We start from the raw sequence: 26,735 nt of genomic DNA, 5'->3' as shown, positions 1-26,735 counted from the left end.
TTTTATTAATTTTGAGAGATATTATTATATCGATAAATTAATAAGTTATTAATTTAGCGTGGTTTTACGTATGACCTTTAAATTTCTAAGTCCAATATACAATCACAAAGTAGCTGAATTTGTCAAGTTCATTGTTTTTTAATACAAAAAGTTAATTCATGGTTCCAAAAAATAAATTACAAAAACAAGTTTCAATGTACATTTCTTAAGTGCATTGCAAGCGGCAACAACTCTTTACAATTTTTTGTTGTAATACGAGAAGACAATGCCCCAACTCTTATGTACAATGAGGAGATTAAGATGAACTTAAGATAGATTTGAAGTTCAACAAAAAACAAATAGATTTATTTTTTAATGGACAATCTTAGAATTTGGAATTTTTTAGTAATTATAATTTATAGTTTCCTTGGGACCAATTTATATACACTAGGATTTCAAAAAAAAAATTATTATCTTACTATTATATCGATTGGGGTCCAATTTTGTACGGGTCCCAAGTTGGGACTAGACAAATTATTAATTTTATCGAGGTTATTAATTTATCGAATTTTAATTTATAGAGGTTTTACTGTATATTTGACCTGATTCGTTTTTGAAATTTTTTTTATGTCCAAACGTGAATTTATACCGACACATACATGAAAATATCAAAGCATAGACCAACTAAAAAATAACATAAAAATAAGCATAAAAACGTATTATATATGACCGACTTGTTTTCGAGAAAATTTATTTCAAACGTGATTTATATTGACACGTACATGAATTTATATTATTTACGTTAAAACGTTAATTTATACCTGTACGTAAATACAATTTATATAACTGGTGTTGTATTCAATAACTTCAGCCAAGCATACATCTCTTAATAAACGTGAGTGAAAAATAACCTACGTGGTGTTTCACTGTTTCCCGTATGACATAATTTTCAAATTAACTAGGATTTTGACCCGCCGCGCGTTGCGGCGGCGTTAAAAGTTAAAATCACTCGTATTTATACTTTATATTTAACCATACTTTTTACTGAAAAAAATTATGTCGCCATCGAATGAAAACGTATTATATTTGACCCAACTCGCTTTCGAATACAATTTACAAACTGTAAGGTCTAAAACTTTACGAAAGAAAGAACAAGCTTCACTTAACAAAATACCAAACGAGTCAAATAATTAACAAGTAAAAATTCTATTTTTAACCATGACATAACTAACGAGGAGTTACAAAATAGCTACAAGCCAACATTTCGTAAACGACTACACAGTCTTCAACTACAAATTCGACAACTTACAACGACCAAGTTACGTTACTTACAAAAAGACCCGTTTTAGTCAAAAAGCACATTTAACAAAAGTTTTAACCCAAACTAATATCTTCGCGGAAGCGTGCCTCACAAGTGTGTTCAACCCAAGTAGCGCCGTCAACAAGTTGCTTTACCTACATTCAACCAAACCGTTAGACGTCTTTATTACAAAAATTCATACAACTTCAATTACATATGTGAACCTCAAGTAAACCTTTCTAATCTTCATTTATACATGAATTTGTCCTTAACTTGGTACATTACCCTTCTAACTTATTCGACCCATATCTATATTATGTAATCGACTTACAATGACTTTCTTACAAGTGAACAACTTCAACCATTGATCAATAAAGTGCTATAATAATACATGCCATTAGTATTGTGTAAGCAAAAACTTACCTTTGCCGTCCTTCGTTTGCGACCCGGATTGATTTGAGCTTTCTTCTTTTATTCCTACATTCCAAATTCACATACTTTAATCTCATGTCATATTTGAAATTCGTTCTTAAGATATGCATTAACATTCAAGGTTGTCCAAGTCCTAATCAATGTAATATTGCTTAATATGAGATTTATCTCTTTCAAGCATTTTAACAAACACTTGGCGTGCGTACTACCTATCAAGCATAGAGTACAAGTATTATGAGCATAACCTAACCATTTCATATCAACTTCATCAAGAACATCAAATTCCGATAATTTTCTATGTAACTTTCATTTGTAAATTGTTTCTAACTAACAACCCATTGATATGAACACTACCATTTTTAGTCATCATACCAATTAACATAGAACTTTTATAATTCTTCCCATCATTACATTTCCAAGTAGGTTTTCATAGTTACTAACATTTTAGTAAAATTCAGCATCAATCATGTTCCAAATGGTGTTCCTACTCCTTATTCATGCTAATTTCTCAAATGTTCAAGGATTCATAAAAACCCATCACATTCAAGATCATCAAATACCAAAATTCTACTTACCTTGTGTTTAATAATGCGTAGATGATCCAATATTAAGACATGCACGAACTTAGGATCACATTTAGGGCTTCAATTTGGTGAATTTGTGATGATAAGGGGTTTCCCCCTGTTCTCCTTCCTGGTTCGCGACACACACACATCTACCAGTGTGTGTGTTGTGTTTTGTTCTTGTTTTAACCATTCATGTTTTAACTTTTATCATTCTTGCCCCCTAGAACTTCACCCTTTTGTCATTTAAGGCTAACTCTTCTCTTTTAATTAAGTCTTACTTATATATATGTGTATTAGTTAAAATCAAGAATTTTTGCTTATCTTTCTATTGTTAATTAATTCTACACACATATTATTATTATTAACATAATTTATAAATTTTGGGGCGTTACAAGTCTACCCCCCTTAAAATAGGTTTCGTCCCCGAAACCTAATTACGTACCAAACAAAGACGGGTAGAACCTTCTCATCTCATCCTCCGATTCCCAAGTGAGATCCGACCCCTTTCGGTGTTGCCATTGAACCAATACTTGCTTAACTTCTTTGTTGCGAAGAGTCTTTATCTTGGACTCCCTTATGGCTACCGGTCTTTCTATGTAATTCATCTTCTTGTCTATTTCGATGTCTTCAAGAGGTACATGTGCCGTTTCATCCGTTAAACATTTCCGCAATTGTGACACATGAAAGGTATTGTGAATTCCTTCTAGTGAAGAAGGTAATTCTAACCGGTAGGCCACCTTTCCAACTCGCGCTAAAATCTCGAACGGTCCGATATACCGAGGACCCAACTTTCCTCGTTTACGAAACCGAATTATGCCTTTCCACGGGGACACCTTCAGGAACACTCGGTCTCCCACTTGAAACTCAATAGGGCGTCTTCTTTTATCCGCATATGACTTTTGTCGGTCTTGCGCCGCTTTCAGTCGAGCCCGCACAACGTCGATCTTTTCATTGGTTATTGCTACTACATCATTCGGTGCTAGTTCCCTTTGCCCTACTTCTCCCCAACAGACAGGGGTCCTACACTTTCTCCCATACAACATTTCATACGGGGCCATTTTTATACTACTTTGGTAGCTGTTATTATACGAGAATTCCACTAACGGCAAGTGTTCATCCCAGTTTCCCCCGAAGTCCATCACACACGCTCTCAACATATCTATAAGAGTTTGAATTGTTCGCTCGGATTGACCATCCGTTTGTGGGTGGTATGCAGTACTCACATGCAATTGGGTACCCATTCCATCATGAAATTTCCGCCAGTAGCGGGAGGTGAATCGCGTATCCCGGTCTGAAACAATAGACACCGGTACACCATGGCGGGAGACGATCTCATTTACATAAACTTCCGCTAATCTCTCCGAGGAGTAAGTCTCTCGAATGGGTAGGAAATGGGCGCTTTTGGTAAGGCGGTCGACAATGACCCATGTTGCATCATGCCCTTTCTTTGTTTTTGTAAGTTTGGTTACAAGATCCATAGTCACATTCTCCCATTTCCACACCGGAATTTCTAAAGGTTGTAGTTTCCCGTAAGGTTTTTGATGTTCCGCCTTCACTTGGGAACACGTCAAACATTTAGATACATATTTAACGATGTCACGCTTCATTCCCGGCCATCAATATCTTTCCTTCAAGTCTCTATACATTTTAGTGGCCCCCGGATGAACTGAGTAACGGGATTTATGTGCTTCTTCTAATAATAAGGCCTTTGCTTCACAGTGTCGCGGTACCCAAACTCGCCCATACCTCGTTCGTAACCCACTTGCGTTTACTTCTAATTTATTTTCAAACCCTTTCGTCCTTTCACCTTTCGGATCTCCAACATTTAAGGACTTATCTTGTGCCTCTCGTATCGTTCCAAGAAGATTTGGGGTAACTATCATTCTCATTGATTTTACCTGAATAGGCGGTGGGTATTCTTTCCGGCTTAGTGCGTCCGCCACAACATTAGCTTTACCTGGATGGTAAAGAATGTCACAGTCATAATCTTTAATCAATTCCAACCATCTTCGTTGCCTCATATTAAGATCCTTCTGCTCAAAGAAATACTTAAGGCTTTTGTGGTCAGAATAAATTGTACACTTTGCTCCATAGAGGTAATGCCTCCAGATTTTTAAGGCAAAAACAACCGCTGCCAGTTCCAAATCATGGGTAGGATAGTTAATTTCATGTTGTTTTAGTTGTCTTGAAGCGTAGGCAATGACCTTGCCTCGTTGCATCAAGACACATCCTAACCCCTGATGAGATGCATCTGCATATATCACTAAATCTTCAGTCCCCTCTGGCAGGGTTAAGATAGGGGAACTTGAAAATTTCTCCTTTAACATTCGAAAAGCCTTCTCTTGTTCATCATTCCATTAGAACCTTTCTTCTTTCTTTGTCAGTCTAGTTAAAGGAAGGGCTATTCTGGAGAAGTCTTGAATGAACCTCCGATAATAGCCGGCTAGACCTAAGAAACTTCTTATTTCACTAACATTCTTCGGGGGTACCCATTTCATCACGGCCTCCACCTTAGAAGGATCCACCAAAATCCCCTTTTCGTTAATTACGTGACCTAAAAACTGTACTTCCCTAAGCCAAAACGCACATTTAGAAAACTTAGCATATAATCTTTCCCTTCGAAGCGTCTCAAGTACCTGACGTAAATGACTTGCATGTTCAGGCTTGCTACGAGAGTATACTAAAATGTCATCAATAAACACTATGACGAACTGATCTAACATGTTTCGGCATACCCTATTCATTAGATCCATAAAAGCGGCCGGAGCGTTAGTTAACCCAAATGACATTACCAGGAATTCGTAATGTCCGTAGCGAGTTCTGAACGCAGTCTTAGGTACATCCTCTTCCCTTACTCGAACTTGATGGTAGCCCGATCGCAAGTCGATTTTTGAAAACCAACTTGCCCCTTGTAGTTGATCAAAGAGATCATCTATTCTCGGAAGTGGGTATCGGTTCTTTACCGTGAGTTTGTTAAGTTCACGGTAGTCGATGCACATTCTCATCGACCCATCTTTCTTTTTAACAAACAAAACAGGCGCTCCCCACGGGGATACGCTAGGGCGTATGAAACCCTTGTCAAGAAGTTCTTGTAATTGGACCATTAATTCCCGTACTTCCGCGGGTGCCAACCGGTAAGGGGCTTTGGCTACCGGCTTGGCATTTGGTTCTAATTCAATACGAAACTCGACCTCCCGTTCGGGTGGAAGTCCCGGTAATTCGTCCGGAATACATCCGGGTATTCGTTCACTATCTTAGTATCTTCAATTCCTAAAGCTCCTAATTTAGTATCGACAACATAGGCTAAAAATGCTTTACTTCCATTCCTCACGTACTTAACTGCTTCTAAGATAGTACAAAATTTTGCCCCTACTTCCCTTTCCCCATGAATGGTTACCCGTTTCCCTTTAGGAGACGTCACATGAATAATTTTGTTTTCGCATAAAATTTCCGCGTGATAACGGGATAACCAATCCATACCTAACACTACTTTAAATTCTCCCAAAACCATGGGAATCAAATCAATATCAAAATCTTCATCATCTATAGTAATTCTACACCCTCTACATATTTCATGCAAAAGGTAACTCTTACAATCGGCAATTTCTACCTCGAGTGGTGTACACATTCTTTCTATCGTGAATAAAGGGGAACGCACAAGCTCACTAGAAATGAATGATCTACTTGCTCCGGTATCGAATAATATATAAGTGGGTATAGAGTTTATCATATAGATACCTGAGACCACATTCGGGTGAGCTCTTGCTTCTTCCGTGGAGATTTGGAACATTCTTCCCTTGGCTTTCGTGGGTTCTTCTTTCTTCCCTTCCTTCTTCACCCCTTGTTTTAGCTTTGGGCATTCAGCCTTCACATGGCCCGATTCGTTACAATTGTAGCACACCCTTTTGGGATTCGGACAATTATAGTACGGATGCCCTTCTTGTCCGCAATTGTAACACCCCTTCCTTCCCAATAAACATTCACCGGAATGGGGTTTTCCGCATGTCTTACATCGTGGAAACCCGCCTTTGGAAACTTCTTTCTTTCCTTGATCATGCATTTTGGGTTTCTTAGAAGAGCCTTGTGTTGATCCCTTCTCAACTTGCCTTTTCTCCCCACGTTCATCTTGCCTCCTTATCTCGATCTCCCTATCCCTTTCCAGATCAATAATCTCGTCCAAAGTTCCACATTTAGAAGGAGTTATGAACTCTCGGATTTCAGCCTTAAGCATGCCATGATAACGGATAATCTTCTTCCTCTCCGTTCCGACTATTTCTTCACAAAACTTCAGTTGATCAAGGAAAGTGTTCGTGATCTCATTGACTGATTCATCCTTTTGTCGGAGTCGGAGAAAGTTTTCCTGGATTCGATCCACAACTGATTGTGGACAATGGTACTTGACAAAAGGTTGTTTGAATTCTTGCCAAGTCAAAGTTTGAACTCTATTTTCTCCGATCTCCTTACTATACGAATCCCACCAATCTTTAGCCCTTCGTGTAAGTTGCCCTGTGGCAAACATGACTTGATCTTCCTTGTCACAATGACTTCGAATGAACACCCCCTCCATATTAGCTATCCATCTTTGGCATTCGATGGGATCAATTTCCCCATTATAAGTGGCAGGCTTACATGCCATGAAATCCTTGTAGGTGCACCGTCTTGCCTCCTTCTTGCTTTGAATCCCTGTTATCATTTCCTTCAATTCATCCACTTTGCTCGTAACCATATTTTCCACTATACTTAGTACCTGACCCTCCACTTCTTGTGCTAACTTTGAAACGTTTGCATCAAATGCCTTCGTTACTTCATCCGAAATCATCTTGTTTAACTCGTTTCGAGTTATACGTTCGGTAGTATCCGTGTTTCCTCCACTTGCCATCTACAAATAAACATTCGTGTCAAACATTATTACATTCGTTCTCCTTATCATTCTATGCATTATTCATTCTTAATAATTCATTCTCTTAAGTTATAGACCCATTCGACCTCTCTTTACAACATTCTCATTACATTACTTACTTCATTCGTTTGTACACACAACTTCTTATTCTTTCACACATTCACCCTTGGATATGTTAGTCAGGCTAAATTTCATAGTTTTGTTGTCACGTTGAAGTGTTTCAAACATTTAAGAAGGCTAGAACTGAACTATGGAGTTTCTGTATAACAAACAAGCAATTCAGAAAAATCAAACAAGGGAGGGCCGTCGCCGACGACACATGTGTGCGTCGCCGACGGTCCCTAGTTTGTTGCGTCGCTGCCATTTGACCGTAGGCAGGAAGTTAAGCCGTCGGGTGAAAGGGTACCGTCACCGACGGTATAGGGGTCCGTCGCCGACGGCCTCTCTGATGTGCAGGCGCTGCTTAACCAAAATTTTCATTCCCAGGCCCTTTTTCCAACCCGAAATGGTCTTGGGCAGCCCCGAAACCTTCCATAGCGCACCTTAACGTCCCCAACCATGTTATACTAGCAACTAAACCATAACCCATTCCCATTCCTATCTACAAACATAAAATCCTTAAATTACTTACTTGCGTGGCGCTTTGGAACGAACACACTTTCACAAGAGCTTTCGGTTTGAGTTCGAGCACCATAGCCTACTCGAATCTCTCAAACCTAGGCTCTGATACCAACTTGTAAGGTCTAAAACTTTACGAAAGAAAGAACAAGCTTCACTTAACAAAATACCAAACGGGTCAAATAATTAACAAGTAAAAATTCTATTTTTAACCATGACATAACTAACGAGGAGTTACAAAATAGCTACAAGCCAACATTTCGTAAACGACTACATAGTCTTCAACTACAAATTCGACAACTTACAACGACCAAGTTACGTTACTTACAAAAAGACCCGTTTTAGTCAAAAAGCACATTTAACAAAAGTTTTAACCCAAACTAATATCTTCGCGGAAGCGTGCCTCACAAGTGTGTTCAACCCAAGTAGCGCCGTCAACAAGTTGCTTTACCTACATTCAACCAAACCGTTAGACGTCTTTATTACAAAAATTCATACAACTTCAATTACATATGTGAACCTCAAGTAAACCTTTCTAATCTTCATTTATACATGAATTTGTCCTTAACTTGGTACATTACCCTTCTAACTTATTCGACCCATATCTATATTATGTAATCGACTTACAATGACTTTCTTACAAGTGAACAACTTCAACCATTGATCAATAAAGTGCTATAATAATACATGCCATTAGTATTGTGTAAGCAAAAACTTACCTTTGCCGTCCTTCGTTTGCGACCCGGATTGATTTGAGCTTTCTTCTTTTATTCCTACATTCCAAATTCACATACTTTAATCTCATGTCATATTTGAAATTCGTTCTTAAGATATGCATTAACGTTCAAGGTTGTCCAAGTCCTAATCAATGTAATATTGCTTAATATGAGATTTATCTCTTTCAAGCATTTTAACAAACACTTGGCGTGCGTACTACCTATCAAGCATAGAGTACAAGTATTATGAGCATAACCTAACCATTTCATATCAACTTCATCAAGAACATCAAATTCCGATAATTTTCTATGTAACTTTCATTTGTAAATTGTTTCTAACTAACAACCCATTGATATGAACACTACCATTTTTAGTCATCATACCAATTAACATAGAACTTTTATAATTCTTCCCATCATTACATTTCCAAGTGGGTTTTCATAGTTACTAACATTTTAGTAAAATTCAGCATCAATCATGTTCCAAATGGTGTTCCTACTCCTTATTCATGCTAATTTCTCAAATGTTCAAGGATTCATAAAAACCCATCACATTCAAGATCATCAAATACCAAAATTCTACTTACCTTGTGTTTAATAATGCGTAGATGATCCAATATTAAGACATGCACGAACTTAGGATCACATTTAGGGCTTCAATTTGGTGAATTTGTGATGATAAGGGGTTTCCCCCTGTTCTCCTTCCTGGTTCGCGATACACACACATCTACCAGTGTGTGTGTTGTGTTTTGTTCTTGTTTTAACCATTCATGTTTTAACTTTTATCATTCTTGCCCCCTAGAACTTCACCCTTTTGTCATTTAAGGCTAACTCTTCTCTTTTAATTAAGTCTTACTTATATATATGTGTATTAGTTAAAATCAAGAATTTTTGCTTATCTTTCTATTGTTAATTAATTCTACACACATATTATTATTAACATAATTTATAAATTTTGGGGCGTTACACAAACGTACATAAAATAAGTATAAAACGTATTATTTTTTTACCTGACTCACTTGAGAAAAAAGTTTACGTCAAAACGTGAATTTAAAATGACAGGTACGGTAAAACTGCGATACACAACACATTACGCCGACGACACCTTAGTTGTTTATAGCGGACGACACATTATGCGATGCGTTGACCATATAAAACACCTGTTTGATGTATCCGATCAAACTCAGTGTATAACCTATATAAGCATTTGTGGTTAAAACGTACACTGATGACAATAACGTTTGATGCCTGCACGTGACATTACACGTTTTTACTTTGTTACACACGGTACGTTCATGACATTAACACCATTAGATATATATATATATATATATATATATATATATATATAGTATGGCTCGATTATTGCGGTGTAAAGTTGTAACAATATTTTAGACAATCGTGTAAAGTCGTAAAAGTAATTTAGAAATTAACATGGTTATACATAGATAAAAAAATAGTATAATAATGTATGACGCTATGGTCTAAAGTCGTAAAAGCAATTCAAACAAAATGAGACGTCAAGTTATTAAGTAGAAAAAGTTGGCGGATCAAAGTTGTCAATTACCAAAAGTTAGAAGTGAATGTGTAACTTACTTAGTTTGAAAGTGTGAAGTGAAAAAATTAAAAGTATAAGAGGTTAGAAAGTAAAGTATTGGAGTTAGAATTATAATATATGAAAATTGAAAGAACATAAATGTTCAAAGGCTAAATGTGTATTTTTTGTAAATATTGAGGACTTAATACACAAAAGGACTAAATGTGTATTTTTTTTGTAAATGTTGAGGACTTAAAACACAAAGTCCACCCACCAACTTTGTGTTTTAAGTTGTTATAGAATATGCTGCATGAGCTAAAATTGATGTCATGGTGTGTGCTCTGAAATAATTTGTTGTATGTATGTAATGGTAAAGGATCCTGTAAAAAAGACCCAAAGTGTGAGAAAGGTAAGAAAGAATCTCAACCATTAGATCTTTTGATCTAATGGTTGAGATCAATAGGGACCAAATTGCAAATATTTTTGTTAATTTGGACTGAATTGAAATTTATAGGGGCAATTGTGTCTTTTTATCTTCATTTGTAAATCAAATCCCTGCAATTTCGTTCTCTCTCTCATACACACGATCACAATTTCTCTCTCTCTTTTCTTCTTCCATGTTCAATCAATCGGAAGATTATATGTTTTATTTGTATGTCTGGTCTGTCTCCGGTCAATCAAGCGGCAGCGGCGGTGGTCTGTCCGGCGATAATTATCTGTTATATTTGTATGTCTGGTCTGTCTCCGGTGTTGATTATGACGACAACTGAAGATGGAGGTTGACGGTGAATGTGATGAACGACGGTCGGAGAATGTCGGAGATGATGGATGGCAGTGGTGGTGGTCGTGCGATCTCTCTCTCTACATCGAACGGTGCCGGAAGTGGAGAAGATGATACAAAAATATTTCTTTCAGTCATGGTGTTTATTTTCTTTTCTGAATGGTGTTATTTTCTTTTCTGAATGGTGTTATTTTGTTTCTGAATGGTGTTATTTTCTTTTTCTGAATGGTGTTATATTTATTTACTGAATGTTGTTATATTCTTGTACTGAATGGTGTTATATTATTGACTGAATGGTGTTATATTGTTTATTGAATGACGTTATTTTTTGTTTACTGGATGGTTTTTTTTTTCTGAATGGTGTTATTTTGTTTCTGAATGGTGTTATTTTGTTTCTGTATGGTGTTATTTTGTTTCTGAATGGTGTTATTTTTTGTTTACTGAATGGTGTTATATCTTGTACCGAATGGTGTTATTTTGTGTACTGAATGGTGTTATATTTTTGTTTGCTGAATGGTGTTACATTATTTTCGTAAAAAACACCATGAATTGAAGTATGGATTTTTTTAAAACACTATGTCATGAACATGGCTCTGATTCTGTGAATGATGCAAAAAAAAAATTAAAATGAATGATGTTATGGACGGTTATATTCCTTAAATCAAGGATTTTCTCTCTCCAAATCCTTAAATCAAGAATTACCATATTTGAATTTGTTAATGCATTTACAATCTTACCCTTTTCAATTAATTTAGATCTAATGGTTGAGATTCTTTCTTACCTTTCTCACACTTTTGGTTTTTTTTTTTTTACAATAATTTCACCCTTCAATTATGTATGTATGCATGGTGTAATAAGCAAACGAAACTTAAAACAACAGAAAATAAGCAAACTGAAAACTTAAAACAATAGAAAACTTTACAAAAATCACTTGTATTTTTTTTTCTCCTTATCCTTTCCCAGAAAAAAAAAAAAAAAAAAACTAGATGCGGTCCATGAAATATATATATAGTTCGTAAACTACATATACATACCTCAAATCTATACTATATAATAAAAGAAACCATTAATTGGACACATGTCATTCATTGGAGCCATCTATTTTTTAGCCTATTAAAATTAAAAAATTGTTTATGAAAAAGTTATATTATGAGATATCCGAATAGATATCAATTTAATATTATATTATTATTTAAGAAATATATATATATATATATATATATATATACTATTAATAACCTATTTAGAAAAAAATATACTATTAATATTAATATATTATTTTTATAATATATTTCCTTAGATATAGGAATAGGTTGCATGATATATTTACGTTTATACTTTCATCATCCAAATTTAGGCAACGTATTCAAATTGTCTATGATTCTTTATAATCAGTAATATGTTTTAAATATATTTAACTCTTTATAACCATTAATATGTTTTATTAAAAAATATGACTTAAGATGTAATTTTAAGAAGCGAAAAAATTATTGTTATTTAATAGGAGAGAAAATGCAGGAAATCAAAATCTAAAATTAATCAGAACTCAACTCGTGTATTACACAAGGTTTTTTAAAGATATAACTTTTTATTATTTACTATCTAAAATTACATTTATTTAACATGTGTAATACACATAGTTTTTTAAAGATATAACTTTTTTATTATTCACTATACAAAATTACATTTATCCAACATGTGTAATACATGAGGTATTTAAAAATATAACTTTTTTATTATTTGATATATAAATTTAACCTATGTAATACACGATGTTTTTTAAAGATATAACTTTTTTTATGAATTACTATACAAAATTACATTTATCCAACCCGTGTAATACATGAGGTTTTCAAAAATATAACTTTTTTATTATTTGATATATAAAATTAGATTTATTCAACCAGTACAATAGTACAATACACGGGGCTTTTAAATATATAAATAATTTATTATTTAGTATTTTTTTCCATTATTTGATGTATAAAATTACATTTATTCAACCTGTACAACAATACACGAGGTTTTAAAGATATAACTTTTTTATTTTTTTAGTATATAAAATTATATGTATTCAATCCGTGTAATAAACAAAGTTTTTAAAGATATATTATTTTATTATTTAGTATATAAATTTACATTTATTAAGCCCGTGTAATACACGGGGTTCTAATCTAGTGAGATACATATATGTAACTTCATGAGCTCTGTATATTATTATTTTTTTATCTTTTACAAAAGTAACCTTTAATTCAATAAATGAGAACAAAAATAATTAGTTGGGTAGTAAGTTTTTTGAATTTTAAGATTTTAGTAGTTTTATCATAAATGTAACCTTATGTATTAATGTACATTACAACCATAAAAATACTATTTTGTTATGCTTCATATAATTAAATCAAATGCGAACATACACAGAGTTACGGAGAGAAAATAGTTAAATAATGAATTAATTTAAAAATATACAAAATTACATTTATCCAACATGTGTAATACATGAGGTATTTAAAAATATAACTTTTTTATTATTTGATATATAAATTTAACCTATGTAATACACGATGTTTTTTAAAGATATAACTTTTTTTATAAATTACTATACAAAATTACATTTATCCAACCCGTGTAATACATGAGGTTTTCAAAAATATAACTTTTTTATTATTTGATATATAAAATTAGATTTATTCAACCAGTACAATAGTACAATACACGGGGCTTTTAAATATATAAATAATTTATTATTTAGTATTTTTTCCATTATTTAATGTATAAAATTACATTTATTCAACCTGTACAACAATACACGGGGTTTTTAAATATATAACTTTTTTATTTTTTTAGTATATAAAATTATATGTATTCAATCCGTGTAATAAACAAAGTTTTTAAAGATATTTTATTTTATTATTTAGTATATAAATTTACATTTATTAAGCCCGTGTAATACACGGGGTTCTAATCTAGTGAGATACATATATGTAACTTCATGAGCTCTGTATATTATTATTTTTTTATCTTTTACAAAAGTAACCTTTAATTCAATAAATGAGAACAAAAATAATTAGTTGGGTAGTAAGTTTTTTGAATTTTAAGATTTTAGTAGTTTTATCATAAATGAAACCTTATGTATTTACTAGTACAATTTACATGAGGGCAATAGTTCAGCCACCACATTGGTGGAAAACGGGCGGCCCCCATCTTTCTTTTCTTTTTCTTTTTTTTTTTAATTTTTAATATGATTTTGCCCGTTTCAAAATAAACTTATGCTTTTACCCCTAATTTAAAATTACGAATTTATTCTCGGTTTAAAATTATGAGTTTGCTCTCATTTAAAAAATCACAATTTTGCCCCAGCTAAAATTTGTAGTATTTCCGTAGTTTTAGTTTTTTCCCTAGCTCAAAATTATGATTTGACTCTTAGTTGAAAAATATGATTTTGCCCCCTTTTCAAAAATTACGATTTCGCCCTGAGTTTAAAATTACGCTTTTGCTCTCAATTCAAAATAAAATTATGCTTTTGTCTCCAGCTAAAAATTATGATTTTGCCATTCGTTCAAGACTATGATTTTGCCCCGTTCAAAACAAAATTTTGGTTTTGCACTCTTTTAAAAACTTCTGATTTTGCCCCCAGTAAAATCTGTAGTCTTGCCATCGTTTTAGTTTTTTTTTTAATGCAAAACTATAGTAGTTTTTATTTTACTTGGTTGACTCAATCTAACTTTTTTGTCAACGAAGTGTCTAACACTCGCTCATTGTTTCTGACAATTTATTATTTGCCCCCAGCTCAGGTTTGTCATCTTTTTTTTAGCAAAATTATGGCAGTGTTTTGGTTTAATTGATTGACTCGATGTAATTTTTTTTTTTAAATCGTGTTATGAGTAATATACACAAGTAACTAAAATACATGCATATATGTTATGAAACTAAGAAATATTTGACTTAACGCCCCGCAACGCGGGCGGGCATCTGACTAGTTAATGTACATTACAACCATAAAAATACTATTTTGTTATGCTTCATATAATTCAATCAAATGCGAACATACAGAGAGTTACGGAGAGAAAATAGTTAAATAATGAATTAATTTAAAAATAAAATTAAACTAGTTTTTTTATTATTATTTCAATAAAAGAGCACATGTTTAATTGTTTGTGGACCTGGAAATCAGATTCAGGAAAAGTGGTCCTGGATTCCTCTGTATGGGTGTGGTTATTTCTACCACACGTGAATTTTGTTTTTTTTCAAGTGAACAGTTTAATGTATTATCCGGACTGCAATAATACAAGCTCTTCTTTTTTTCAAGGTCAGGAGAACTCGTTAGTTGGTCGGTGAGATGGTGACTAGCAATTACTTAGGATTTATTGGATCAGTTTTTTATATGTAATTTTTAGTTTTATGTACATATATACAAATTATTATTGGTAAATGTTTTAAGTAGCTAGGTTTTAACTTTTACTCCAACTTATTTTTTAAGTATACAAGATTAATTGTTGGAATTCACATGGTTTGGTTAGAAATTGGCCGGAATTTAGAGGTTTTGGCCGGAATATACATGTTTTTTGCTAGAATCTGGCCGAAATCGCCGATTTTTGGCTGCCCGACTTGGCCGGCTAGCGATTAATGGACTGACTAACGAAAAATTATTCAGTTACTGGCCGACTAGCGATTAATCGCCGACTAGTCGCGATTTTTACAACACTGCTTTTTTATAAAATTAACTTCATTAACAAACGCCTTCGGCCCAAACAGGCAAAAGACCATTACAAAACACGACCTCGACCCAAACAGGCAAAGGACAAGACAATTACAACATGTACAGATGACATTTACACCAATCTACCTAACTAATGGATTTAAATGTAGACCTATTCTTCAACCAAACATAGCCTCTAGATTTAACTTCTCCCATGATATCTTGAGTTGTAGCTCGCTTGTTTTCGAACGCCAACTAGTTCCTACTTTTCCAAATGCACCAACATGTGATCATGATAAAACCGCGGATGATCTTTTTTTTTTCCTTTAGACCCAACATTAAAAAAACAGGGTGCCTCCATGAGGTCTTTGAAAGCAAAATTGAGTGAAGATACTTGCAATCAAATAGGCAGTCAATTTCTAAACATGGTCATGGTCTTTTGACCTACCAAATCATGGTGTGGTGGCTTTAGGATCAAGAGCTAGTGACACAATGCAACTTTTAAGAGCATAACAATTTTAATGAACTCAACTAATAATACAAAACTCTGAAACTAAGGATATATAAAACATAAAAACAGTAATCACACACAACTACTTAGGTGATACTTTTAATGCCGATATAGAACATGCCTCTTTTAACCATGACGAGTTCATATCATTTATTCAACTCGTGTACACAAAATTTAGACAAATCTCTTAACCTTATTTTTATCTATATTAATGGATGTAATTTCATTTATTTTTAGATTATTCATGAAGTCATGAATAATATAATTTACATTGTGCAACCCATGTAATACACGGATACTAACTTAGTGTCATATGGTATAGCGTAGCCGCGTAAATGATCATATACATGCCAGTACGGGTCAAGTTACATGACTCGTGTTAAAAAAAATAACTGACATGATCACTGTTAAAGCAATCACGCCCTTATAAGTATAACTTTTTTCTCTCTACGACACATTTAATATGATACACTTTGGTATGCACACTTTATTTGACATCATATGTCCCTAATGACCACATTGAGATATTATCTTATATTAATCATCTATGATCTACCATGTCCTAAAACAATTTTTCAGAGTTTTGAAGGATTAAAGATGTGTAGTAAAATTGTGTTAATGTAAAAATATAGTTTTTATGTGTCATAGATTCAAGATGTATCCTTAGCAAACACCTTCTTTTGTTTTTATTTGGTAACATTATACATCATGTCTATCGTTTAATAATAACAGTCTGCCTAGAAGGATTAAAACACTTGATAAAATGGAAATAAATGGAATTTTTTTATAGCTATAATGAATTTAGACAATTTGCGAGGCATGTCTAAACGGTTTGGCTCGGATAAAAAATGAGGTAAGGTTAAGAAGAGTTTGATAAAAATGATTTTTGGAAAACACGAAATATAACCCAAATAGACTTGGTTGAAATGCTTTTTTTTTTTTAACCCATGCATATCAATTCATCGACTTAGAAAATGTTATTTTACAAGGGAAGAGTTTGACCTTAAGTAAAAAGAACCCACCCTTACTTTGTTAACTTAAAATGATTTGCATTATCTTAAACATAAGCATAACGAAAATAAAAAATCAAACAAATATTTGTTATATAAATCATATATAACAGTCCACAAAAGGACATCTTGTTGTAATGCATGTGTTTCACAAACTAAAAGGTTACACGTTTAAATTTTGAAAGATGTATTTATTAGTGTATTTATCCTAGGTATTGTTGTTAAGAAAAGTATAAACCATGCATAACACATAATCACATAAACATTAAGAATATAAATTGCAAAAGAAGGCTAGAAAAAGTTTGCTAGTTTATTATTATTATTTCCAACAAGATCCTAATACATTATTTTGAAATAAAAATATAGTTTCAAAACTAGATGTGATACCTTGTTTTTTAGTGTTGTTATTTTGAGTATCAAGAACTGTGTAGAAAAAAAAAAACACTTGTTCTTTATTTTCTAACTAGGTTAGAAACAGTGGCGAAGCTTGAAATTTTTTATGGGGGTCGAAAACGTATATACCAAAAAAAAATTTATAGAACCGGGGGTCGAAAACATATATACCCAAAAATTTCTATACGAAAACTACATATATAACACTACTGGTCGAAAAGTTCGGGAGGTCGGGCGCCCCTCCCGGCCCCTTCAAAGCATCGCCCCTGGTCAGAAATATGTTAATTACACTGTATAAATCAAATGAGTGAAATAAGAGAAATGGGAACAAAATCTTAAGCTTTCAAAACTGTGATACGTAACACAATTAATTACTTATTTATTAGGTATGAAATTGTACAATAAAAATGATATAGTATATAAAGAAAACTAGGTTATAACCCCGTGTATTACACGGGTTGAATAAATAAATTTTATATATACTAAATAATAAAACAATATAGTTTTAAAAACCTCATTTATTGCACGGGTTGAATAAATATAATTTTATTTATTAAATAATAAAAAGTTATATCTATAAGAACAATATTGTACGGGTTGAATAAATGTAATTTTATATGCCAAATAAAAAAGTTATATCTTTAAAACCACGTGTATTACACGGGCTAAATAAATAAATTTTATATACTAAATAATAAAACAATATATCTTTAAAAACCTCATTTATTGCATGGGTTGAATAAATGTAATTTTATATACCAAATAATAAAAAAAAAATACATCTTTAAAAATATGTGTATTACACGGCTTGAATAAATGTAATTTTCTGAACTAAATAATATATATATCCTTAAAATACCCCGTGTACTGTACGAATTGAATAAATCTAATTTTATACATTAAATAATAAAAAAGTTATATCTTAAAAAACTCATGTATTATATGGGTCGAGTAAATGTAATTTTGTATAGTGAAACTAAAAATATTTAATATATTAACACAAAGTTTGGTTTTCGTGATAAAAATAGATTATTCTGTTGTTGCAAAATTTGTTAACGAAGTCTCAATAAATTTAACCCTTTATTTAAAACTCTGTAAATGTATAAATGATAAATAATATAAGTTAATTTTATTTTAAGTTTCGTAAAATCTATTTGATATCAAACTAAAGAAAATGTTCAAATATATAGTTAAGATCAAATTAGATAATTAAGTTTGAATTTGAAGTAAATAGATAAATATAAAAGTAATAATTAATTCAAATAAATAATATTATAAATGAGAAGAAGATTAAACTAAATAATAATTATCTATAAGATATTAAACTAAATAATATCTAGTAGGAGGGTTATCTATACTTAATTAGAAGAGATTAAAGTAAAATAATAATTATCTATAAGGCTGGAGGGTGTGGGGCGCCACCCTTCGCCACCTGGCCGCCTATAGTGCCCCCCTCCAAATTCGACCACACCCCCGGCGCCATAGCCGGGGCGCCATTGATGCTCCGCCACCGCTATGGCGAGCGGCAACGCACAGGGACCGAGACAAATTGAATGTTTTGGACCGTTGAAACGGTCAAAAGTTTAAAAAAAAAATTTACTTTTTATTTTATTTATAAAATCACACTATAAATATCAACTTCTACCTCTTTTTAAATCATTCCTTTCACTCTCTACCTCCATTTTTATACAACTCTCTTCAATTTTTTAAAAAGAGTAAATTTCAAAGTTCGTCCTTTATGTATGTCTAATATATCAAAGTATGTCCTTTATCTTTAATAACCTCAGAAAACATCCTTAATGTTTGAAAAACCAATCAGGTTATGTCCTTTACCCTAAACCTTGTTTGTTTTACCGGTTAAATCAGGTCACGTGAGAAGCACATGAGGGTATATTGGTCTTTACTTTAATACTAGAAAAATAAAATCATAAAAAATTCAAATCTTCTTTCTCTTAACTATAAGCTTCATAATCTGCACATTATATCTTCAAAACTTCAAACAAAACCCAGATCTTCAAAACACAAAGAAAAAAAATATTCAAAACTTCAAAACCTAGATATTCAAAACTTCAAAACCCGGATATTCAAAACTTCAAAACCCATATTATCATCAACATTATCATCAATAACCCATGAACAAAAAACCCCCCAATTTCTTACAACTCACCAAAATTAGGGCAACAAAGTGGTTTATTGAGATCGATGACAAATGATTCATAGAGATGTTCATAACACTTCTATTTTGTCGAAGAGGTTCATAACCACCACCCAATCACAACCACCACCCGCCACCCAATCACAAGCACCATCACCATCGCACACCACCACCGCTGACATCGACCGTACCGTATGGCCAGAGTGACAGCTCCGTCGCCGGTCAGCCGTCGTCGCTCTCTCTCTCTCTCTCTCTCTCTCGCCAATCTCCTTCTGCAACCACTCTCTTGCCGATCTTTCTCTCTCTTTCGTCGACTCCCGTCAACCGACACCACCGTGAGCCGTAGTCGGCTCCGTCGGCCGGAGTCTGGTCGGGCATTTCCTGAAGGAGAGGGTAGCCGAGAGGGGGGGTGTTGAGAGATGAGTGTGAAGTTTCTTTTTGTTAGATGATAAATGTACAAACACTGATTGGTGTAATTCTTGAATGTGTCTTGAATAAGGTCTGCAAAGAGAGATTGGCTAGGGTTTGTTTTTGTAAGTGAAGAAGATGAGGGTTTATGATCTGATTATGTTAGGTGCGGTGATGGTGGTTTTGATGATGTGATTGGTTGGTGGTAGGGAGAATGACATTAATGCCCTCATGTGCTTCTCACGTGACCTGATTTAACTGGGAAAACAAACAAGGTTTAGGGTAAAGGACATAACCTGATTGGTTTTTCAAACATTAAGGATGTTTTCTGAGATTATTAAAGATAAAGGACATACTTTGTAATATATGACATACATAAAGGACGAACTTTGAAATTTACTCTTTTAAAAACTTCCAACAATGTTTCCTAACAACCCAAACAACCCATGGGATCCGACCAATCCGTATTGACAAACTTTGCAAAACAACGAGCAAGAGGACCGCTATCGCTGAGACCCGCGTACGAGGGAGGCTGGATAAAAGTCAAGGCAAAGGCACGTGGAAAGTCTACTAAATCAGATGGCCCGTCAAAGATTACCGAGTTCCAGGCAGATCTGAAGCAAATAATCTCAATAATCTCCGCTATTGACTTTGTAGTTTTTTTTTTAATGAAATTATGTTTTTATTTTTAATTTTGTAGTTATTAAATCCATCCACACCCTCCAAATTAAAGGGGGGAATGATAAAGCCCCTTTGCTGACATGGCGGTGACATGGATCCTACATGACATGATAAAGCCCCTTGGGGCTCCATCCACACCTCATAGCCTAAGAGATGCCCTAATATAATAACAAGTGTACTCAAAGTAGAGTAATAAACTTATGAAACCGTAACAAACCCACATAAAAAAAATACACGTATGCTTTCTTGACGCATGTTTAACATATAAAAACTTATAATAAGAATCTCACGAGACATCCTTATATGATATTACACGATCGTTAGAAGTGAGACGATTATTCAAATTATTGTTGAGGATGCTACGATGACAGAAATAATCAAATAAGTTAAATAAAAAAAGACGAAATGTCTTGTATACTGTAAATAAATTTATACTTGTTGTCGAGGAGAGTCCTCCATGTTTGCTTATGAATGGACCACGTTTTTTTTTTTTTTTTTTTTGAAAAATTATGGATGGACCACGTGATTGATGATTCTGATCACCCAAATTTCAATCAAGATTTTATTTATTTTTCCTTTTTTAGTGAAATAGATATCATGGGTGATGACCTATAAAGGCAAGAAACATTTCTCTTTGAAAGACATGCCTAAACAGGAAATGACTACTATGAAAAATCTTTCATTCTTCTTGCTTTTGGTCTCAGCTATTTTTGTTCATACAGTTAGTGGTCATGATTCATTTTACTCTCGTCTTCTAAACAATGGTATCGAGAATCATCGCCCTCATGTTCCCATCGGTGAACAACCACTCGCCAAAATCGCCATTCACAAAGCTGTTATTGCTCTCCATAAATCAGCTTACATTCATGCTAACCCTTTCATTCTTGGATCTAAGGTAAAATAAATCGAAACTGAACAACGGTCTAAATTCACAGTTCATAATGAAGTTTTATAATATAGTTTTTTTTACGTTAAAGCTTGATTAGAATTTACATCGAAATAGAAAGTAAACAGGCAACAAGCTGGTCGCTACCTCTTTTTGAATAGCAAAACTAAGTCTTTTAAAAACTACATTCATAGATCTCGGGGTCATGCCATTACTATGCATGATAATAATGTTTTATAACTACATGTGTGTGTATATACTGTTGTATGATAATAATGAGTTATGACTTATGACATTAGGGTGAGGATACTGAATGGGTCAACATTAAATTTGAGTACCCTGAGCCAACTAATGATGACTGGGTTGGAGTTTTTTCACCAGCAAAGTTCAAGTAACGAACTGTATTTCTTAAAATACTTGCATATTATTCATACATGGCTTTCTTTTTATAATTTTTTTTATAAACAATTGAATGAATTTTACAGTGCATCGGATTGTTACCCCGAGACCGGTAACTGGCCAGAAGCTCCATACATATGCACAGCCCCAATAAAGGTATGCTACATTGCTCTTATAAATCTCGAAGGATATATATATATATACAGGGGATGGTTCAAATGAAAACCACTTTTATTGTGAAAACTCGAAAACTAACTAAAAAAAGCCTAAAAAACACACAAATTTTTTTTTTTCATTTTTTTTATAAAAATCGCTAGTTTTTATATATAAAAAAATATTTCAAAAAAAAAAAAAAAATTTGTGTAGTGCACATGTGTAATAATACACATGTGTAGTACACATACATATGTGCAGTATTACACATGTGCACTACACAAAAAAATGTTTTTTTTTTTTTTGAAATTTTTTTTTATATTAAAAAACCTGCGAAATTTTGATTGCAAAAAAAAATATTAAAAAAAAAATTTTGTATGTTTTTTTGGCTTTTTTTAATTAGTTTTCGAGTTTTCACAATAACTAGTGGTTTTCATTTGAACCTTCCCCTATATATATATATATATATATATATATATATATATATATATATATATATATATATATATATATAGCTATGAGAACCAGGATAACTCCTACTTCCCGTGCGAGTTTGGCCACACTTTTTTAAACAAACGTAGATGAAAATATTATAAACACATCAGTAAAAAAAACAAAAAAAAATTTGTCGAGTCGGTAGTTTTGCCCGATGTAAGTTTTGTTTATGCGCTGATGTAAATTTTGTTACGGAGATAAATATTTTTTTACACCTCATATAAATATGTGTATGCGGCATTTTTTTAATTTTTGCTGAAACAAGTGATTTTTTATGATTTTTGAGGGAAAAAAATTGGAAAAACCTTTTGGATGGCCTAGTTCTCATGGTTCTCTCAACTCAAGGTGGTTCTCATTTTAGCCGCCTGACCCTATATATATAGGGTGAGGTTCTAGAGTGAACACTAGTAAATTTGTGAACTGAGTGAACAAATCCTGACCATTGGTTTACATCATTAAATCGTAAAATACACTAGTGTATTTTCATCATAAAATCTTAACCATTGATTTACACTTTTGTATTGATAATCAAGAGCTATGATTAGTTCACTAGTGTTCACAAACAAGTGGGTTGTTCACAAAAGAACCTAACCATATATATATAATGGAATTATAGGGAGAAATCCCACGTGAGTTGCAATAACTTTGAAAACCTAATGGATGGACATCATGCTACCACGTGTTACACTTTTTCGTTGCAACACTTTTACCGAAACCTGCAACATTTTCAGACACTGACACACTTTCGTAACGGTGGAGAGAGGATAGAGAATGTGTTACATTTTTTCAACTGTTCACATTTTTTGTAACTCACCTGTTACACATTTTTATTGTTTTTTGACAGCAAATTTTTAGATTATATGAAGTGTATGGATTTTAGAACTTATAATTTACGAAGTTTTTATTTTGTAATGCGCGTAAAAAACATGTTACATTTTTTATAGCAAGATTTTTATGTAACAAAGCAGGTGTCACGTGTTTTTGTGTCAGATGAGAGAGGAAAGAGAAAAGTGTATCCTTTTATATTTTTTGTCGAACTGTAACATTTGTCTGAAAAAGTAACTTTTTATACATTTTTACTATTCTCCATTGATCATATGAGATGGATGATGGAGATAAAGTTTTCTAAGTTTCTTTAACTCAAGAGGGTTTTCGTTTATCTCTTTCCTATATATATATATATTATCATGAATATTGAATAATAACATGAAATTATATGTTTTGTAACAGTACAAATTTGCAAACCACTCTACTGCTGATTATGTTAACACTGGGAAAGCGACGCTGAGCTTTCAGATTATTAATCAACGTGCAGATTTCTCCTTTGCCTTGTTTACGGGCGGATTGGAAAATGTAAATTTGTGGTTTATTAAGTTAAATAAAGAAGATATCAGAAATTGTTTATGGGACTGAATTTTGTTCATGGAATTACAGCCAAAATTGGTAGCTGTTACAAACCCGATATCATTTGCAAACCCGAAGGCCCCTCTATACCCTCGTCTTGCTCATGGAAAGGCTTGGGATGAGGTACATTTTTCAGTTATCCTAAATTTCTGTTATATATATATATATATATATATATATATATATATATATATATATATGATTTATAATATGTGTTATGTTGTGCGATTGTGTAGATGACGGTGACATGGACCAGCGGCTACAACATTGATGAAGCCACTCCACTTGTTGAATGGGGTTGGAAGGGCCATATCAAAAAGCTTTCTCCTGCAGGAACATTAACCTTTACACGCGGCAGCATGTGTGGTATGATATCATCTTTAATGTGGACAAACGTGCTTAATATTTATCTGATCATAGATTCAATAAAAACTGACATCTTTGATCAGATGAAAATTATGCACTCTTGTACATTGTGTCTTTTTTTAGGCTATCAAAATCAATGTTTAGCATTTAAATGTATCTATTCACTGTTCATTTAGATATAAATTGGCTATAAATGTCTGTTTTGGTGATTTTGCGGATTATTAAACGATACAACAAAACTTGACATAAAATGAACTTGTACCATTTTAATCTACAGGAGCCCCTGCACGTACAGTTGGATGGCGTGATCCTGGTTTTATCCACACTAGTTTCTTAAAGGATTTGTGGCCCAACACCATGTATGCGTGTGACCTCTATAGTTATAAATTATTTAGTTATTTGTTGTCTTTTTATTCTTATAATTTTATGAAAATATTTGTCTAGATACGAATATAGAATGGGGCATATGCTCAAAAATGGATCTACTATTTGGAGTAAATCATATTCATTCAAATCATCCCCATACCCAGGACAAGACTCATTGCAGCGTGTTATAATATTCGGAGACATGGGAAAGGTAGTTAGTTGCAATTTCAGATTTTAAAAAATTGTTATCCTGTGAGTTTTTCTAATAATTCTACAATGAAATCATGTATTTAGGCTGAACGTGATGGATCAAACGAGTATTCAAGTTATCAGCCCGGATCCCTGATTACTACAGACCAGTTAATCAAGGACCTTGATAACTATGATATAGTTTTCCATATAGGAGATTTGCCTTATGCAAATGGATTTCTGTCACAGTGGGATCAATTCACCAAACAAGTCGAACCCATTTCATCAGTAAAGCCATATATGATTGCAAGGTTGTATAGTAATATCTCTGAGTAATAAGATGTAATATATATATATATGTATATATTCACAACTTATACTTGATCTTGCAGTGGCAATCATGAACGCGATTATCCTAATACAGGATCCTTCTATAACACTCCTGATTCAGGTGGGGAGTGTGGTGTGCCAGCGGAGACTATGTACTATGTCCCTGCAGAAAATAGAGCTAAGTTTTGGTACTCAACAGATTATGGAATGTTTCACTTTTGTATAGCGGATTCAGAGCACGATTGGCGAGAGGGTTCAGAACAATATGCATGGATAGAGAAATGTTTGGCATCAGTTGACAGAAACAAACAACCATGGCTGATATTTTCTGCTCACCGTGTTCTTGGCTATTCTTCGAACGACTGGTTAGCCAATGAGGGTGCTTTTGAAGAGCCCATGGGACGAGCGCACTTACAGAAGCTATGGCAGAAATATAAGGTGGACATTGCATTTTACGGGCACGTCCATAACTACGAAAGATCATGTCCTATATATCAGGTACATGTAAATATAGATACATTACTCTTCCTTAATTCTTTTTAACTTTAAATAATGAAGAGTATTTAATTATTTATTTTTCTTATGGTAGAACCAATGTGTGAACTCGGAAATATCTCATTATTCTGGTACTGTAAACGGGACGATTCATGTTGTGGTTGGTGGTGGAGGGAGCCATTTGTCGGAATTCACCAAGATTAATACATTTTGGAGCTTGTATAAAGATCATGATTGGGGATTTGTGAAACTAACAGCGTTTAATCACTCTTCGTTGTTGTTCGAGTACAAGAAGAGCGCTGATGGAGAGGTTTATGATAGCTTCACAATATCAAGGGAGTACAGAGATGTATTGGCATGTGTACATGATGGTTGTGAAGCTACAACTTTGGCAACTTAGTAAACGGTTAAAGATTTCGGCAGCAATCATACAAATCCCACATAAATAAGTTTCATCGTTGTCTTTTAATTTGAGTAACATATGATTGGTGCAGAAAATTTGTCCCACATAAATAAGTTTCATCATTGTGTTTTAATTTGAGTAACATATGATTGGTGCTGAAAATCTGTAGAATAACTGAGCTGAGTGACAAGTTGCTTGTAGAATTATTAGATATTTAGATGTATGGGGTTGCGCTTGTTCAGTTTGTAGTTGTTGTTGTTGTTGTTGCTTGTAATAACATGTTTTACGATATAAATAAATTCTATATGGATGCTGCATAATATAACTTTGTATTCATTTTGTTATATATTAACTATACTAAAACAAAACCAGCTTATATCTCTTGCCATGAACTTAGGCCTATTATTGCCACTTGGCAATGTAATATCACTCATTCATGTGTTTTGAGCGGCAAAATCATTCACAACCTATTCTTCTTCTCAATCACAAACTCCCTTTCATAGTTAGATTTAAATAACTTACCGATTTTATATTCAAACCAAGAATAAAAACATTATTTATGGTAT

The 26,735-nt window shown here is 33.2% G+C and overlaps 2 protein-coding genes across 3 annotated transcripts; one reads left to right on the top strand and one right to left on the bottom strand.

The window, feature by feature from the left end:
• Nucleotides 1-1,241: 1,241 nt before the first annotated feature.
• LOC110875062 lies at nucleotides 1,242-9,227 on the bottom strand. 2 transcript variants are annotated; one of them, XM_022123309.1, is made up of 5 exons: nucleotides 9,099-9,227; nucleotides 8,515-8,568; nucleotides 6,016-7,156; nucleotides 1,703-1,756; nucleotides 1,242-1,434 (listed from the first exon to the last, which is right to left on the bottom strand). In XM_022123309.1, the coding sequence occupies exons 3-5, from the start codon at nucleotides 7,154-7,156 to the stop codon at nucleotides 1,418-1,420; spliced, it is 1,212 nt and encodes a 403-aa protein (XP_021979001.1). In that variant the 5' UTR covers nucleotides 8,515-8,568; nucleotides 9,099-9,227; the 3' UTR covers nucleotides 1,242-1,417. The 2 variants fall into 2 exon arrangements, 1 of the variants encoding a protein (XP_021979001.1); XR_002556483.1 differs by lacking the exons at nucleotides 1,242-1,434; nucleotides 1,703-1,756; nucleotides 6,016-7,156 and adding an exon at nucleotides 7,979-8,246.
• A 12,056-nt stretch (nucleotides 9,228-21,283) lies between these two features.
• LOC110879908 (probable inactive purple acid phosphatase 27) lies at nucleotides 21,284-26,489 on the top strand. Its single transcript, XM_022128449.2, has 11 exons — nucleotides 21,284-21,578; nucleotides 21,869-21,960; nucleotides 22,055-22,124; nucleotides 23,847-23,969; nucleotides 24,051-24,143; nucleotides 24,257-24,386; nucleotides 24,664-24,745; nucleotides 24,831-24,963; nucleotides 25,047-25,252; nucleotides 25,334-25,769; nucleotides 25,861-26,489. The coding sequence occupies exons 1-11, from the start codon at nucleotides 21,288-21,290 to the stop codon at nucleotides 26,164-26,166; spliced, it is 1,962 nt and encodes a 653-aa protein (XP_021984141.2). The 5' UTR covers nucleotides 21,284-21,287; the 3' UTR covers nucleotides 26,167-26,489.
• The last annotated feature ends 246 nt before the right edge of the window (nucleotides 26,490-26,735 follow it).

Source organism: Helianthus annuus, chromosome 9 (assembly GCF_002127325.2).
Source record: "Helianthus annuus cultivar XRQ/B chromosome 9, HanXRQr2.0-SUNRISE, whole genome shotgun sequence".
Lineage (NCBI taxonomy): Eukaryota > Viridiplantae > Streptophyta > Magnoliopsida > Asterales > Asteraceae > Helianthus > Helianthus annuus.
The sequence above is the reverse complement of the archived record's forward strand: the minus strand, read 5'-3'. Positions and strand labels throughout refer to the sequence as shown.